The 13423-nt window shown below is 36.0% G+C and overlaps 1 protein-coding gene across 9 annotated transcripts in view; it reads left to right on the top strand.

The window, feature by feature from the left end:
* The window catches only part of XPO1 (exportin 1), a 40482-nt gene extending 29384 nt beyond the window's left edge, over positions 1-11098 (top strand). For all 9 annotated transcript variants that reach the window (XM_075035423.1, XM_075035421.1, XM_075035422.1 and 6 more), the window contains 12 exons: positions 662-843; positions 1696-1852; positions 1973-2136; positions 2960-3094; positions 3986-4169; positions 5681-5787; positions 6195-6389; positions 7358-7526; positions 8728-8862; positions 8982-9141; positions 9220-9316; positions 10059-11098. In XM_075035423.1, coding sequence (XP_074891524.1) covers positions 662-843; positions 1696-1852; positions 1973-2136; positions 2960-3094; positions 3986-4169; positions 5681-5787; positions 6195-6389; positions 7358-7526; positions 8728-8862; positions 8982-9141; positions 9220-9316; positions 10059-10205 — 1832 coding nt within the window. In that variant the 3' untranslated portion in view covers positions 10206-11098. The remainder of the gene's footprint in view (positions 1-661; positions 844-1695; positions 1853-1972; positions 2137-2959; positions 3095-3985; positions 4170-5680; positions 5788-6194; positions 6390-7357; positions 7527-8727; positions 8863-8981; positions 9142-9219; positions 9317-10058) is intronic.
* The last annotated feature ends 2325 nt before the right edge of the window (positions 11099-13423 follow it).

The raw sequence follows: 13423 nt of genomic DNA, 5'->3' as shown, positions 1-13423 counted from the left end.
TGTGGTGGAAGCTCTATTCTATGGCACAGTAAAAAAATCTATTTCTGAATCTAGCCTTAAATTGCTTTTGACTTGCTGGGATTTAGAATTTTATATTAGAGACACTAATCCTATTAGGGGCTGATGCAAGTGTCCAAGTTGTGATACTTAAATCTTGCCACCTACACTTGTTTAAGAGTACCATCTCCACTTTAATGGTAGGTTATTGCAACCAGCAGACTTAATGACACCGAAATAAAGAGCAGAAGAAAATTGATTTGCTTCTTACACACTGTATAATGTCCCCCTCAAGTAGCCAATCCCATATTCCCTATACCCCATCAATATGTATGCCTTTTGTTAATAGTTTAACTTATCAGTCAAATCATTAAAGTTATGTGAGACATTCATTGATTCAGACTTTTCACATCGCTTGCATGTGGTTTTGCTGACATCTCTTTGAGAACAAAGAGATTCTCAATAAAATTTTTTATTCCTCTTTAAAACACAGTTTTAACAAATTTGCATTTAAATTTTTAGTTCATTCTGCTATGAGTTCAGGAAAGAAGCATTGCACTAACCTAACAACTTGGTTATCTTAAAACAAATTTAACTTTGCCTATGAAGTTGTGATCCAGGCAATTGCTTTAAAATGTGCCTGTTCAATGTTGATGTCTTTCAGTTTATCTTACACATCTGGATTATGCAGACACGGAACGAATTATGACTGAAAAACTTCACAATCAAGTGAATGGAACAGAATGGTCATGGAAAAATCTGAATACCCTGTGTTGGGCTATAGGCTCAATCAGTGGCGCAATGCATGAAGAAGATGAAAAAAGATTCCTTGTTACAGTAATTAAGGTATCATGGTGCAAAACTATTAGCTCTGTTGCACTTCATAGTTTATGCTCAAGAAACTAAGTTTACAAAATACTGCTGTATGTTCTTAGTAAGTGATCTCATATGGCAAGCAGGTTGATAAGAATAAATCAATGGGAAATCTTATATCCTGAATTTAAGGCTGATAAGTTCTTTAGCCATGAACAATGCATTAATCCAAATAGCCTTTTTGTGGTGGAGATTTCAGGGATAAAATTTAGTTTATGATGAAGTTGTTTGTCTTTTGGGATGCAGAAGAGATGGAAGGGGATTGCTAATGAAATAGTGGCAAAATAACCCACATTTTTAACTAGCTAGCACCCTGCTATTTTGCCATTTTCCAAATATTCATTGATCAAAGTGATTTTTTTGGTAAATATGTGCATAGAAATAGTGCAGGAACAGAACATTTTTTTATAAGAGTAATGGCCCTTACTTTAACAAGTCATATAAAATTGTACAGAAGATTTAGTTTAATTTCTTTTGTTTGATGTGGAATCTATATTGATATCAACTGCTTGGTCAGTATTGAATGCTGCAAGGCTTGTTGAAGTCCCCCCTGCAGAAATCTGTAGATAAATTTAAAATGGAGATTCCATAGTTGAAAATACAGTGTTCCTGGTTGTGTTGAAACTTAAATAATTACATCACCCTGGTCTTGATCAATTTAGGGGTTTTGTTTGCTTTTTTTTTCCGTTGGACTTTGAACTTGATTACAGCAACCACTTTCCTTTATATTTGATACAGCTCCTTGTAGGATTTTATACTTTGTCTCGTAGTGTTTTTAATTGAACTGGACAAACTAGAGGAAACTAAAAATATGTTATGTTGTAGGATCTCCTGGGACTCTGTGAACAAAAACGAGGAAAAGACAATAAAGCCATTATTGCATCAAATATAATGTATATAGTAGGTCAATACCCACGGTTTTTGAGAGCTCACTGGAAATTTTTGAAGACAGTAGTCAACAAGCTGTTTGAATTTATGCATGGTAATTATCTGTTTTTTTTAGTAGCTGTTTTAATTAAAAATAAAGAAATAAAATTGATACCCATACATGCACATGTATGGGGGGAAAATATAAAGCAGTAACTGACTTCATTTAATTTAGAAACCCATGATGGTGTCCAGGACATGGCTTGTGATACCTTTATAAAAATAGCACAAAAATGCCGCCGACATTTTGTGCAGGTTCAAGTGGGAGAAGTCATGCCATTTATTGACGAAATCTTGAACAACATTAATACAATCATCTGTGACCTTCAGCCACAACAGGTATGTTTAATTCATCATTGTGGATAATTCTTAAAGACTAATCAAAAGTTACTTCATATTGAAATGTAGTAGTGGTTTTCAAGGCTTGAATTATATTCCTTAGTTTTTTATTAGTGACAGTGTTATAGTATCAATAGTGTGATCGGGTTGTGTTACTGAGATCTCAGAATGCTTGGAAGAATTAAAGTGCATTTAGTTGGAATTTTGATTTCTGGAATGCTTTAACAAAGAAATAAGACACTGAATCTCCATTTTGTGGTTCTGCTTCAGGAAAGAGTAATACCGTACTATAATAGTATACCTATAGCTCTTGCATTTGTGAAGGGGGAGGGGGGTGCGGTAGGGAATAATCCAAAAGCACCTTTGTCTGGGAAGGTCTCAGCTCATGAAGTGAGAGTAGTGCACACATGCGACACACTGAGATGTTGCAATAAGGTACTGAAACTCTGGGCAGAGTGGATGTGGCATCTGGAAGAAGGTACTTAAGGTAGTGATGTAATCCAGTCCAGAGTTTAAACATGTCTGGTAAGATTTAGTTAAGAGTTAAATGACATATGTCTGAGCTTCCTCACTTCAGGATGTGATGGCAAAATGAAGAAAGGCTCTGGGATGTATATAGTGGCATTTGAAGGGAACGGGATGGAGGTTTGTTTTACATGTGACAAAAGGAAGGAAAGAATGGAGATGGGTCTTGTCAAGTCAAGAGGGGGGAAAGGTACTTACACAGTGAAATCATCTTCAGCATTCACTGCATGTTAGTTCAGAACAGCATAACATTTTCCTTACTCCTTTTTAACCTTCCTGTTTGATTTGTTCCCATCAGGTGCATACATTTTATGAAGCAGTAGGATACATGATTGGGGCACAGACGGACCAGACTGTGCAGGAGCATCTGATAGAAAAATATATGCTGCTACCTAATCAAGTATGGGACAGCATAATTCAACAGGCAACAAAAGTAAGCTCATAAATTTTAAGTGTATTGTGTGTTCAGGTAAAGAAAACCTGCTAAATGTTTCTCTTGCCCTGGGTTTATTTTTCACATGCCATGACATTAAATGTACATAGCTGTGGTGGACTTTATTAAATGATGGCTGAAGTAGTGATTGATATGACAGTACAAGTGTTGTTTTGAGAGAGGAAACTTAAATGACAAAATAAATACTGGTTTTAAACTGATTTTAAAAGACAATTTTCTGTTACTGTACAGAATATGTTTCAATGGTTTTTTCCCAGGCTCCCTTTCAGCTGGCTTAGTAGTGGATTTTCTTTCTGAACAGCAAAGTTAAAATGCTGAAAATACTTTTCACTGTTCCTCCTTTCTTTTCCATCATTCTCTTAAAGTACATCTTTATTTCTTACTTTTATCTTCCATTTCTTTCAGTCTCTTCAAAATAATTTTATCTTCACTCATTAAAGAACAACAGTCTTGCACTGCACAAGAGATCAATCCATTTGGAGTTAATCTAATAAAGATCCTGAAACTTAAGCTTCAGTTATGTTTCTTACTCTGGCTTCCTTCTTAAAACAAGAACATACTGCCTTTCCTTTGGACAACTTCTGTCTGTTTTCACTTTAATCTCTCCTCCTTAGTTTTTTCTTTCTTCAACTAGAGTAATGCTTGTACCACTGCAGCAGAAATACTTCTGCAGAAGAGCAGAATTAAATCAATTGAAATTTTATCCTGACTCTCTGAGGCAAGTGCCATGAAGCAAACAGCAGTATATATAAAGTCTGTAAATTTCAGTGATATGTTCTTTAATGCAAATAAGTTATTTAAACTTATTACATTGAAAGCTAAAGGGAAGTTTTATTCACTAAACAAAATGGACTCTTACTTTTTTAACAGAATGTTGATATTCTAAAGGATCCTGAAACAGTTAAGCAGCTTGGTAGCATTCTCAAAACCAATGTAAGAGCGTGTAAAGCAGTTGGCCACCCTTTTGTGATTCAGCTTGGAAGAATTTATTTAGATATGCTGAATGTGTACAAGTGCCTAAGTGAAAATATTTCTGCAGCTATTCAGGCTAATGGTAAGAAATTCCGTGTTCTTCCTGAAAAATGGGGGTTAGCAGTGTCTGTCATCAGGTTTCAGAGTATGTTCCAATTAAGTTAATTTTAGTCTGTTTGTTTTCTTGTTTGGCAAAGTGGAGAATGACTGAAAGTGCTTGCTTAGATTTTTTTTGTTGTTGTTAACAAGATGTTTTACTCAAAATTCAAATGAAGAACTCCTGATTTTAGAGGGAGGAAAACACACCTATAAATGAGGAAGTTTAGAAAAGATGCAGAACACCGTAGATGCTTAATTAGAATTAACAGGCATCTTGGTGAGACAAAGTTGTAGCATGTGTTCTTTTAGCTTACTCTAGTTTTGAGTATTAAAAGACTACCTTTAAATAGAGTCTCATTCATTGTTTCAAAAGATGTTGGCAGGGTTTTGGTATGATACTGTGCTGCTAAGTATCTTTATTACGGTAATGTAACTGTAGTGAAGATGCCTGAAAGTCATGATGAACCAGGCTTGCAATCATTGAGAAGGAATTACCAATTACCTAACCTATTTTTACTAGATAAATTAGGGCCTACAGTATCTCAGTAGAATGTGCTTCTGTAGTAGTTCTGCAAGATTAAATGAGACTCTGTTACGACCAGTTTTCTTGCCGGTGCAGACAATGTTACTTGGAAATGGGAGTGTTAAATAAAACTTGGTAACCGAGCAGCTGGTTTACCTTGAAGAAGCTTCTTGGAATTCAGAATAAAACTGCCTGAGGAAATCAATAGCTTTTGATTCTGCACCTCTAATGGCCAGAATTTGTCTTTGTCAGAAACAGTGAAGTTTAAGAAGCAGTTGCTAGGACTATAGTCCTGGTGTGCTACTTGATCTGCAACTACTGTAGTTGCAGTCACCTCAGAGTTTGTTTTTACAACTGGCTCTACCTTGCCAGAGATGGTTCTGATGCCAGCACAAGTGATCTTACCTTTCTTCTCCTGGCTACACTCTTCAGGTTTTCCTGTGCATGTGCTGTAATGGTTGTATAACTATGTAGTTAATTAGATCAGGTTTTGCTGATGAGTCTACATTGATTTGGGGGTAAGAAACTGAACTAAGGATAAGGCTTCTTAAGGAGAAGGGTGGATTTTACACACAAAGACAAGTGAAGGATTATTTCTCTTGGATGAAATTGGGAACTTTCTTGTTCTCCCCTCTATCACTTAATGAGAGCCAGATGTAATCTCGGTCCATGTAGTTAAGTGGGTATGTGTGATTTCCCTTACTTGAAAAGTAAGTTGCGGCTTTGTTTTTGAACTCTAAGTAGGGTGCTGTCAGTAGTAGTTCAATAATGCTACATGGCAACTTGGACCTATGGAGCTAGAATGAGGAGGTAGGTTTTTTTTTTTAATTTGCACAATACGCATAAGAAGTCTTTTAGTAGACTTTGTAGTTTGGATATAAAAATCAAGCATTCTCTGTTTTGTAATATCAATTTAAGTTAATCTTTTTGTTACACCTTACCGGATTAACTGAAGCTTGAAAACTTTTCAGGTGAAATGGTAACAAAGCAGCCCTTGATTAGAAGTATGAGAACTGTAAAAAGGGAAACTTTAAAACTAATTTCTGGCTGGGTGAGCAGGTCCAATGATCCTCAGATGGTAAGTAGATTAATTTTATACAAATAACTCATAAGACAGAATTAGGAAGAACTCTGTTTTGTTGTTGACTGAACCAGTTGGTCACAGGAATTTGCTTCAGGAGGTCTGTAAAATATAAAGGAGGAAGTACGATCATATAGAGATAAGCCTGAGCTATATTTGAAATACTTCAGGTAATTTTAGCTGAGAGTAGTCTTAAAGGGAATCAAGGAGGTTTAAGAGAAACCTATTGGAAGCCCTGCTGGATGGTCCAGAGGGTGGGGAGTCTGTGGAAGAGTAATATATTTCACCTTCCTTGGGGTAAAAGTATTGCCTGTAACTAAACAACGAACTTTGCTATAAACTGTATGCTAGAGACTTTGTTCAATAACTGCATTGTTATAACCGTGGCTTACTCTTTCAATTAGGTAGCTGAAAACTTTGTTCCTCCCTTGTTGGATGCAGTTCTCATTGACTACCAGAGAAATGTTCCAGCTGCTAGAGAACCTGAAGTACTTAGTACTATGGCTATCATTGTAAACAAGCTGGGTGGACACATTACTGCTGAAATACCTCAGATATTTGATGCTGTTTTTGAGTGCACATTAAATATGATCAACAAGGTATTTATATCTAATCTCCCTAGTGACTAAAGAAAAAAAAAGAGGTTTTATAAGAGTACTAGTCTTGGCTGTTGGTACATCTGTAAGTGAAAGATAACCTTTTCTTGCAATGAAGGAAGGCAGTATATAGTGAATGTAGAGTTATTATACAGCTTTCATCTAATGGAAATTAAGTGGGGGTTCATGCCTTCTTTCTATTAATATCATTTCCATATGTGGTGTCTTGTGGATCATCTCCCTGTTTTTTTGTAGTCACAAAGTACATTTGTGGCACTTGAAGAAATTTCTGCTCAAACATACTTGTTTTGAAGTCTGGCTGTTTAGTTGGCTGTCTTAATCTCATTGCCTTAAATTTCTCTGTTTAGCTCTTGATTTAAGTCATTAGTAATTTTTCTGTTCTAGGGACTTGGAATGTTGTACTGCTGGAAGCAGCAGTGTACTTCAGTCAAATGTCAGTGTAGGACTAACTGCTAAAATTCATAAATATTTAAAATGTATGACTAAGTACTGATCAGTCATTTTGAATATTTCCTCATTAATGCAATTCTTATGCTATAGTGTGCAGTATGTATTTGCATAATACTTGAGCACTACCAGCTGAATTAGTGCTACTTTGCAGTAGGGTGTAACCAGAAATTGTACCCTTCCAGCAACATAGGTGCTTAACCAGTGTTCAGACTATCTGTCTGTTTATCTGTGGACTGAGCAGTGATTAAGGTTGTGTACTGACAAAATGTGGCTCAGCCTGTCAATGTTGTGTAACTCTAGAAGATGGTCTTATCAAGCTTTGGTGGGGAAAATTGGGGGGAAAGTTCACCGAGAAACGTAACCTTTGCTTTGCATTTAAGGTTATTTTAAACCTGAGGTCTAAGTGCTGATCCATGTCAGCTATTGACTCACTCTACTTAACAGAAGATCTTATGATGGACCTTTAGAAAACTTGACTTTTTCTCCTCCTCTACTTCTAGGACTTTGAAGAATATCCTGAACATAGAACAAACTTCTTCTTGCTACTCCAGGCTGTAAATTCTCATTGCTTCCCAGCATTCCTGGCCATTCCACCTGCACAGTTCAAACTTGTTCTGGATTCTATTATTTGGGCTTTCAAACATACAATGAGAAATGTTGCAGATACAGGTAAATGGCAGTGTTTAATATGCAGACTTAGTTTGCAGTATCAGATATTTTTTAGTAGATTGTTGTTTTCTTGCATCTTGTTCTTTAGTCAAACTTAATATTCCAGTAACACAATTCTGTACTGCATTTGCACAAGAATAATCTTCTGTGTCAGCTCCAAGTTGTCAGCCAGGTATATAGTAATGGGTTGAAACACTTGGATGCTGTTTTATTCCCACAGCTGTTAGATGGCACTGCTACAGTTTCTGCTTGCTTGTTTCCATGTGAGTGTTAATGCTTTTCTGAAATGGCTGAACCAATGTAACAGCTCATTGCTGCTGAAACTGGTGTTACAGGTCTCCTTTTGTTGTGCTGCCTGCAGTGTGTGTCTTGGTACCTCAGTAAGACAGTTGTTGAGTAACTCCTGAAAAGTTCAGCAGAAAAGTGTATGATTTGGGGCTGAACTCCTCACAGTCTGGGAGTTCAGCCCATGACATCAGGAGAGGAAATCACTTTAGATTGTTAGGAAGGCAGATCATGCTGCCTTTGGACAACAGCCAGCTGTTCAAACTTAGGATGAAATTTCATTGAGCAGCTCAGTGTATCACCCCATTTAACAAATTTGAGTAATTAAAAAGCCCTCCAGAATGAGTGTTATCAAGGATACAAGGAGGGGCTATGTAAAAGTCTTCAATTCCAAAAAAGTTGGTTTTTAATATCTTGGGCTTAGTGCACTGTCCCAGCTACTGGATAAAGAGATTGTTGTGAAGCCACTTAGTTTTTAGCCAGTTGTCTTGTATCAGTGTTTGGGAGGGATGGGGATAAAAGATAACTCTTAGTTGCATTTCACCTAGTAAGGTAACTTATGTTTTCATGTAATTCTAAAAATGAAAACATTTTCCTCTCTTAAATTAGCAAATACTTATTTTGGTAGAGGGTTTCTGTCACTTTTGCTAGTACCAATAAAATGATGCGATTGCATTATTGGATGACAAAAGCATAAAGAACCAAATAAAACTGGCATGCCATGTAAATGTGGCTATAGCCCTCTAGTGGCTGCCTGAGGAAATGCCTGAGAAAATGATTGCGCAGGTAATACTACTTTTTGGTACCTATCAGAATTCCTTTGGATATTTGTATCGTTTTGGAAAAGGCAAAAATACGCACAGAGGTTTTAATACTGGTCGGTTGGTAACTTAGTTTTTTAATGCATGTTTTCCAGGACTTCAGATACTTTATACTCTACTACAGAATGTTGCACAAGAAGAGACTGCTGCCCAGAGTTTCTATCAGACATATTTCTGTGATATCCTTCAGCACATTTTCTCAGTGGTAACAGACACCTCTCACACTGCTGGTAAGAATGCGTATGTGTGAGCTGGCTGATGAAAACAATCTATTTGAACATCAAAATACATACTGTTATGCATCCTGTTTTGAATAATAACTGGATATGTATAACTTTGATCTGTTCAGGTTTGACAATGCATGCGTCAATCCTTGCATACATGTTCAACTTAGTAGAAGAGGGAAAAATAAGTACTCCATTAAACCCTGGAAATCCAGTGAACAACCAAATGTTTATTCAGGAGTATGTTGCTAATCTTCTCAAATCTGCGTTTCCTCACCTGCAAGAGTAAGTGTGCTGTGATTCTTTAAAACTTTTAAGTGGGTTCTTATTTCTTGAAATACTAACTGATGTGTTTACTGCTAGTGCCCAGGTTAAGCTGTTTGTAACGGGACTCTTCAGTTTAAACCAGGATATTCCTGCCTTCAAGGAACACCTAAGGGATTTCCTGGTCCAAATCAAGGTATGTTTGGTGTGCTTTTTTCAAGAAATGAAAAATGATTATTCAGCAGGATGATACTGTTGGAAAGTACTTGCACAGTGTTCATTCAGTGTTTGTTTAGGAGATACAAGTTATTTCGCAGCTGTTTCAAATGTACTGAGAACTCTGCCAAATAGCTTGCATGACTCTGGTGTATCATATAATCTATTTCAGTGTGATTTTAATTTTATAAATTGGGCTTAAATGTCATCACTTGTACTTTACGCTGTGCATACAATTCATATGTCTAAGATGGCTGTGAAACTTAGCCTAATGGGAAATAAAGCACGTTGACTTTTAATCAGATTTTGTTTCAATTTTGCTTGGGATTGGGACTTGTTTTGAAACTTGCTAGAGTAATGCTATGCTTTTATTTTTCTAAAGATGCTAGAATTCAGGAAGATTGTAGGAAAGTGTTTGTTAATTTGTTTTGAGACTGCAGTTGTCAGGTACTTCAAAATTGTAATGCTACTGCTTTAATGATGATACACTCCAAACGCTGGGTTACTATAGCATCCTGTTTTATTACACATAGTGAAAATGTTAAAATACTTTGCATTCCTTTATATTAATTCTGACCCTAGGAACAGAAGGCAAAATAAGCAAATAGTCTGGCAGTGAATGTGAAGGGAGGATGTTTCCTGTATTATTCTGGATTTTGGGAGCTTATTACTCTACCTAAAGCATTTGACAATGAACTAATGATTTTATGTGAATTATACAGGAATTTGCAGGTGAAGATACATCAGACTTATTCTTGGAGGAAAGAGAAACAGCCCTTCGGCAGGCTCAAGAGGAGAAGCATAAACTTCAGATGTCTGTACCTGGCATCCTTAATCCACATGAAATTCCTGAGGAGATGTGCGATTAAAAAAAAAATAAAACAAGTTTTGCAGTTTTCTTTCTGTACAGCTACTTTGTTGTGATAGAAGAAAACAGCGCTTGGATATTTGTTGACCAAAATGATGCCAATTTGTAAATTAAAAGTCACCTAGTGGCCCTTTTTCTTATGTGTTTTTTGTATAAGAAATTTTCTGTGAAATATCCTTCCATTGTTTAAGCTTTTGTTTGGTCATCTTTATTTAGATTTGCATGAAGTTGAAAATTAAGGCATTTTCAAAGTAATTACTTCATGCCCATTTTGTGGCTAAGGGGAAAATAGGCAAAACCTAACTTGTAAAAGAGTATATTGCAAAATAATACAATTTCCTGTAAGAGTATCAATTTTTAATTCGGGATCATTTTCTTTCTAGTCTGTCCTGCAGTCTAGGAGAAAAGGTAATGAGTAAAACAGACTGAATTAGACTGAATATAGTGCTGCATTTGTTTTGATCAGTTAGCAGCTTTTTGGACTGAGTGGTAAGGCTAGGCTACATGTATTTTCAAGTTGTATGGCAAGTTTGCAGCAAGATCATGTGCATATCATCCCATTGTAAAGCAACTTCTAAAGAGTATGGGAACACAGTACAGTTAGTTATTTTTACACAGTTCTTTTGTTTTTGTGTGTGTGCTGTCGCTTTGTCGACAACAGCTTTTTGTTTTCCTCAATGAGGAGTGTTGCTCATTTGTGAGCCTTCATTAACTCGAAGTGAAATGGTTAAAATATTTATCCTGTTAGAATAGGCTGCATCTTTTTAACAACTCATAAAATAAAAAAAAAAAAACCTCTGGCTTTTGAGATGACTTATACTAATTTACATTGTTTACCATGCTGTAGTGCTTAAAGAACACTACTTAAAGCAAAATAAACTTGGTTTACATTTATTTTTCTTTCTTCGGCTTATTCTTTCATTGGATGAAAATGCTGTGATCGTATTTAAGATTTGTATGCTGAAGGCGTAGGAGAAGTTCCTTGAGGTCTAGATAACTGTTGCTTCTGGCTTGCCTCATCTCAAGGACTTTGGCTGTGCTTGAAGTTAATGTGAACTAAGTTGGGTTCCATTTGGAAGTACAGTAGCTGTTCTGACTTACCTCTGTGAATAAATACTCCATACTAGGTTACTATAAAATGCCAGGAGTGAGGTACTCTTGTGCTCTCTCTCTACATGGACTTTTTGCAGTTTATTTCAAAGAGGTATTGCACTGTATCTTGACTAAACAATTGATACTAGTACATGTTAATAACACATGTAGACAAGATCTAGTTATTTTTCTACCTAAAGTTTTGTAGTTAAATGATTTTCACAGATATATGAAGTATGGATATGAAAAGCAGTATAGCAGTATGAACACTAAGATTGTGTACAGTCTTGGCTCCCCCATTTTTGTAATGTCTTGTCTCTGTTTTCTAACAGTTGATGTTAAGCTCTCCCAAAGTTTTTCCCTTTATTTGGTCTCTAATCTTAAGATTGTTACTATGATACAAAGTATAGCCATTCATGCAGAGCTATAAAACAAGGTTAGGCAGTTGTGGAGGTGTGTTATGTAAGTTTGGATACTGTAGTTAACTTTGTGCTGGATAATCCTTTTGAAGTAGAAGTGCATGAGTTAGCAGTGTTCATGTAGAATTTAGCTGTGACCAGAATGTTTCCAGTCTTCAGTATTGGCCCCTTTCTGTTTGTGAACATCTCTCCATTTGTTTTACTTAGCTGGCCCTAAAAAAGCACAGCTGCTCCTGTGTGAGGATCATTTGGTGATAATAAATGTTGTTGTGAGCTGGCAGTTGCTAGTCTTCGGAGAGACGGTTCCTCAAACCCTTTATGGCTAGGACTTGGAATACAGCCTACCAAAAATGCTCATTATTTTGATAGTTACAGAACCTCATTTAATTTTCTCCTTAAAGCTTATGATTTAAGCTTTTTCCTGTCTTCCTGTCCGGTTCATCTATAGTGCTCTGTTCTGCTCTGTGAAGGCAGCATCATCCTTAATAGGCAGTTTAAAGTAAAATATTCAAAGTATTGTTGAAGGACTTAGCTGGAATGGACGTTAAATGGCTTGTGACCAGGCTGAGTCTTGCAGCGTTACAGAGCTACAGATTATCAAAAGCTGTGCAGAGAAGTAAGAACATCTTATTAAAATGGAAATAAATACCACCGATAGCATGATGTCAGAGTGATCATATCCCATGAGTCACAGAACTAAATACTGAATTGGTTCTGACATGCAGTGGCATTAACAATGTATTGAAACTAGTTTTGAACAAAAAATGCATATATGCTTTTATGCACATTACTTCTTTCCATATTTAAGATTCATGTTAGTCTGAGGCTCGTGGTCTGGTTGTTTACTGAAGAATTAAATCTGACCTAAACTCTCAAATAACAAATCTGAAATGTATTTCTAAAGTTGATTCAGAAAAGAGTTGTTTCATTACGTTGATACCTTTTGGATTATCTAGTAAAAAAATTTTAATCTTAGTCTTTGCTTCCCTTTTAGATCTAAAAACTTAACTGTGATTTTGACTTGTTATCTTAAGAATCGGTGCCTTTCACTGATCTCTGCAGATGCTATAAAAATGCAGCTTATGCAGAGTTCTGGTTACCATTAAAGATTTGACTTGTGTGTGTGCATATTTCTAGTGTAGTTGTCCTGAGTGTGGAAAAAAAAATTTACAATGTTACATCTAAGAAAGTTCTGGTTCTAATGCACACTCTGTAAATTAAAATACATGGATAAAAAGCATGAACCATCATATCAACATCTACATAACTTGTAATTATATGTAAACCAATGTTTTGTGCATATTTCTATACAAGTATTTCCAAAAAACCCAATTCTGTGTACTCCCAAGTACATTCATAAATACAAATATTACAGGGTGTTTTCTGTGTTTACGTGAACTGATTGCCTGTTAGCTGATGAAGACACCCCGAAGTACTTGTTTCAGGCTACCATGACATGTTTGCTACTGTAACTGAAGCAGATTATTTTCCAAAGCATTTTAGGTTAGTTTGTTTTGTTTGGTTCTTTTAACTAGAATAATTTGGTGTGTGTTAATCTGATTGGTTAAGTAAACTATTTTCCAATAAAGCTAATATTTATGCAAAAAAGCTTTAGAAATGCTCATCTCTCAAGGAAGGTTTAAGAGTTACTTACAGTTTTTAGCACTGGAAAGGCAGTAAGACCTCAGAAGACCTCAGCTGTGGGTTT

This window comes from Buteo buteo, chromosome 9, assembly GCF_964188355.1.
Source record: "Buteo buteo chromosome 9, bButBut1.hap1.1, whole genome shotgun sequence".
Classification (NCBI taxonomy): Eukaryota; Metazoa; Chordata; class Aves; order Accipitriformes; family Accipitridae; genus Buteo; species Buteo buteo.
Note: the sequence above shows the minus strand (reverse complement) of the source record. Positions and strands in the feature narration are given on the sequence as shown.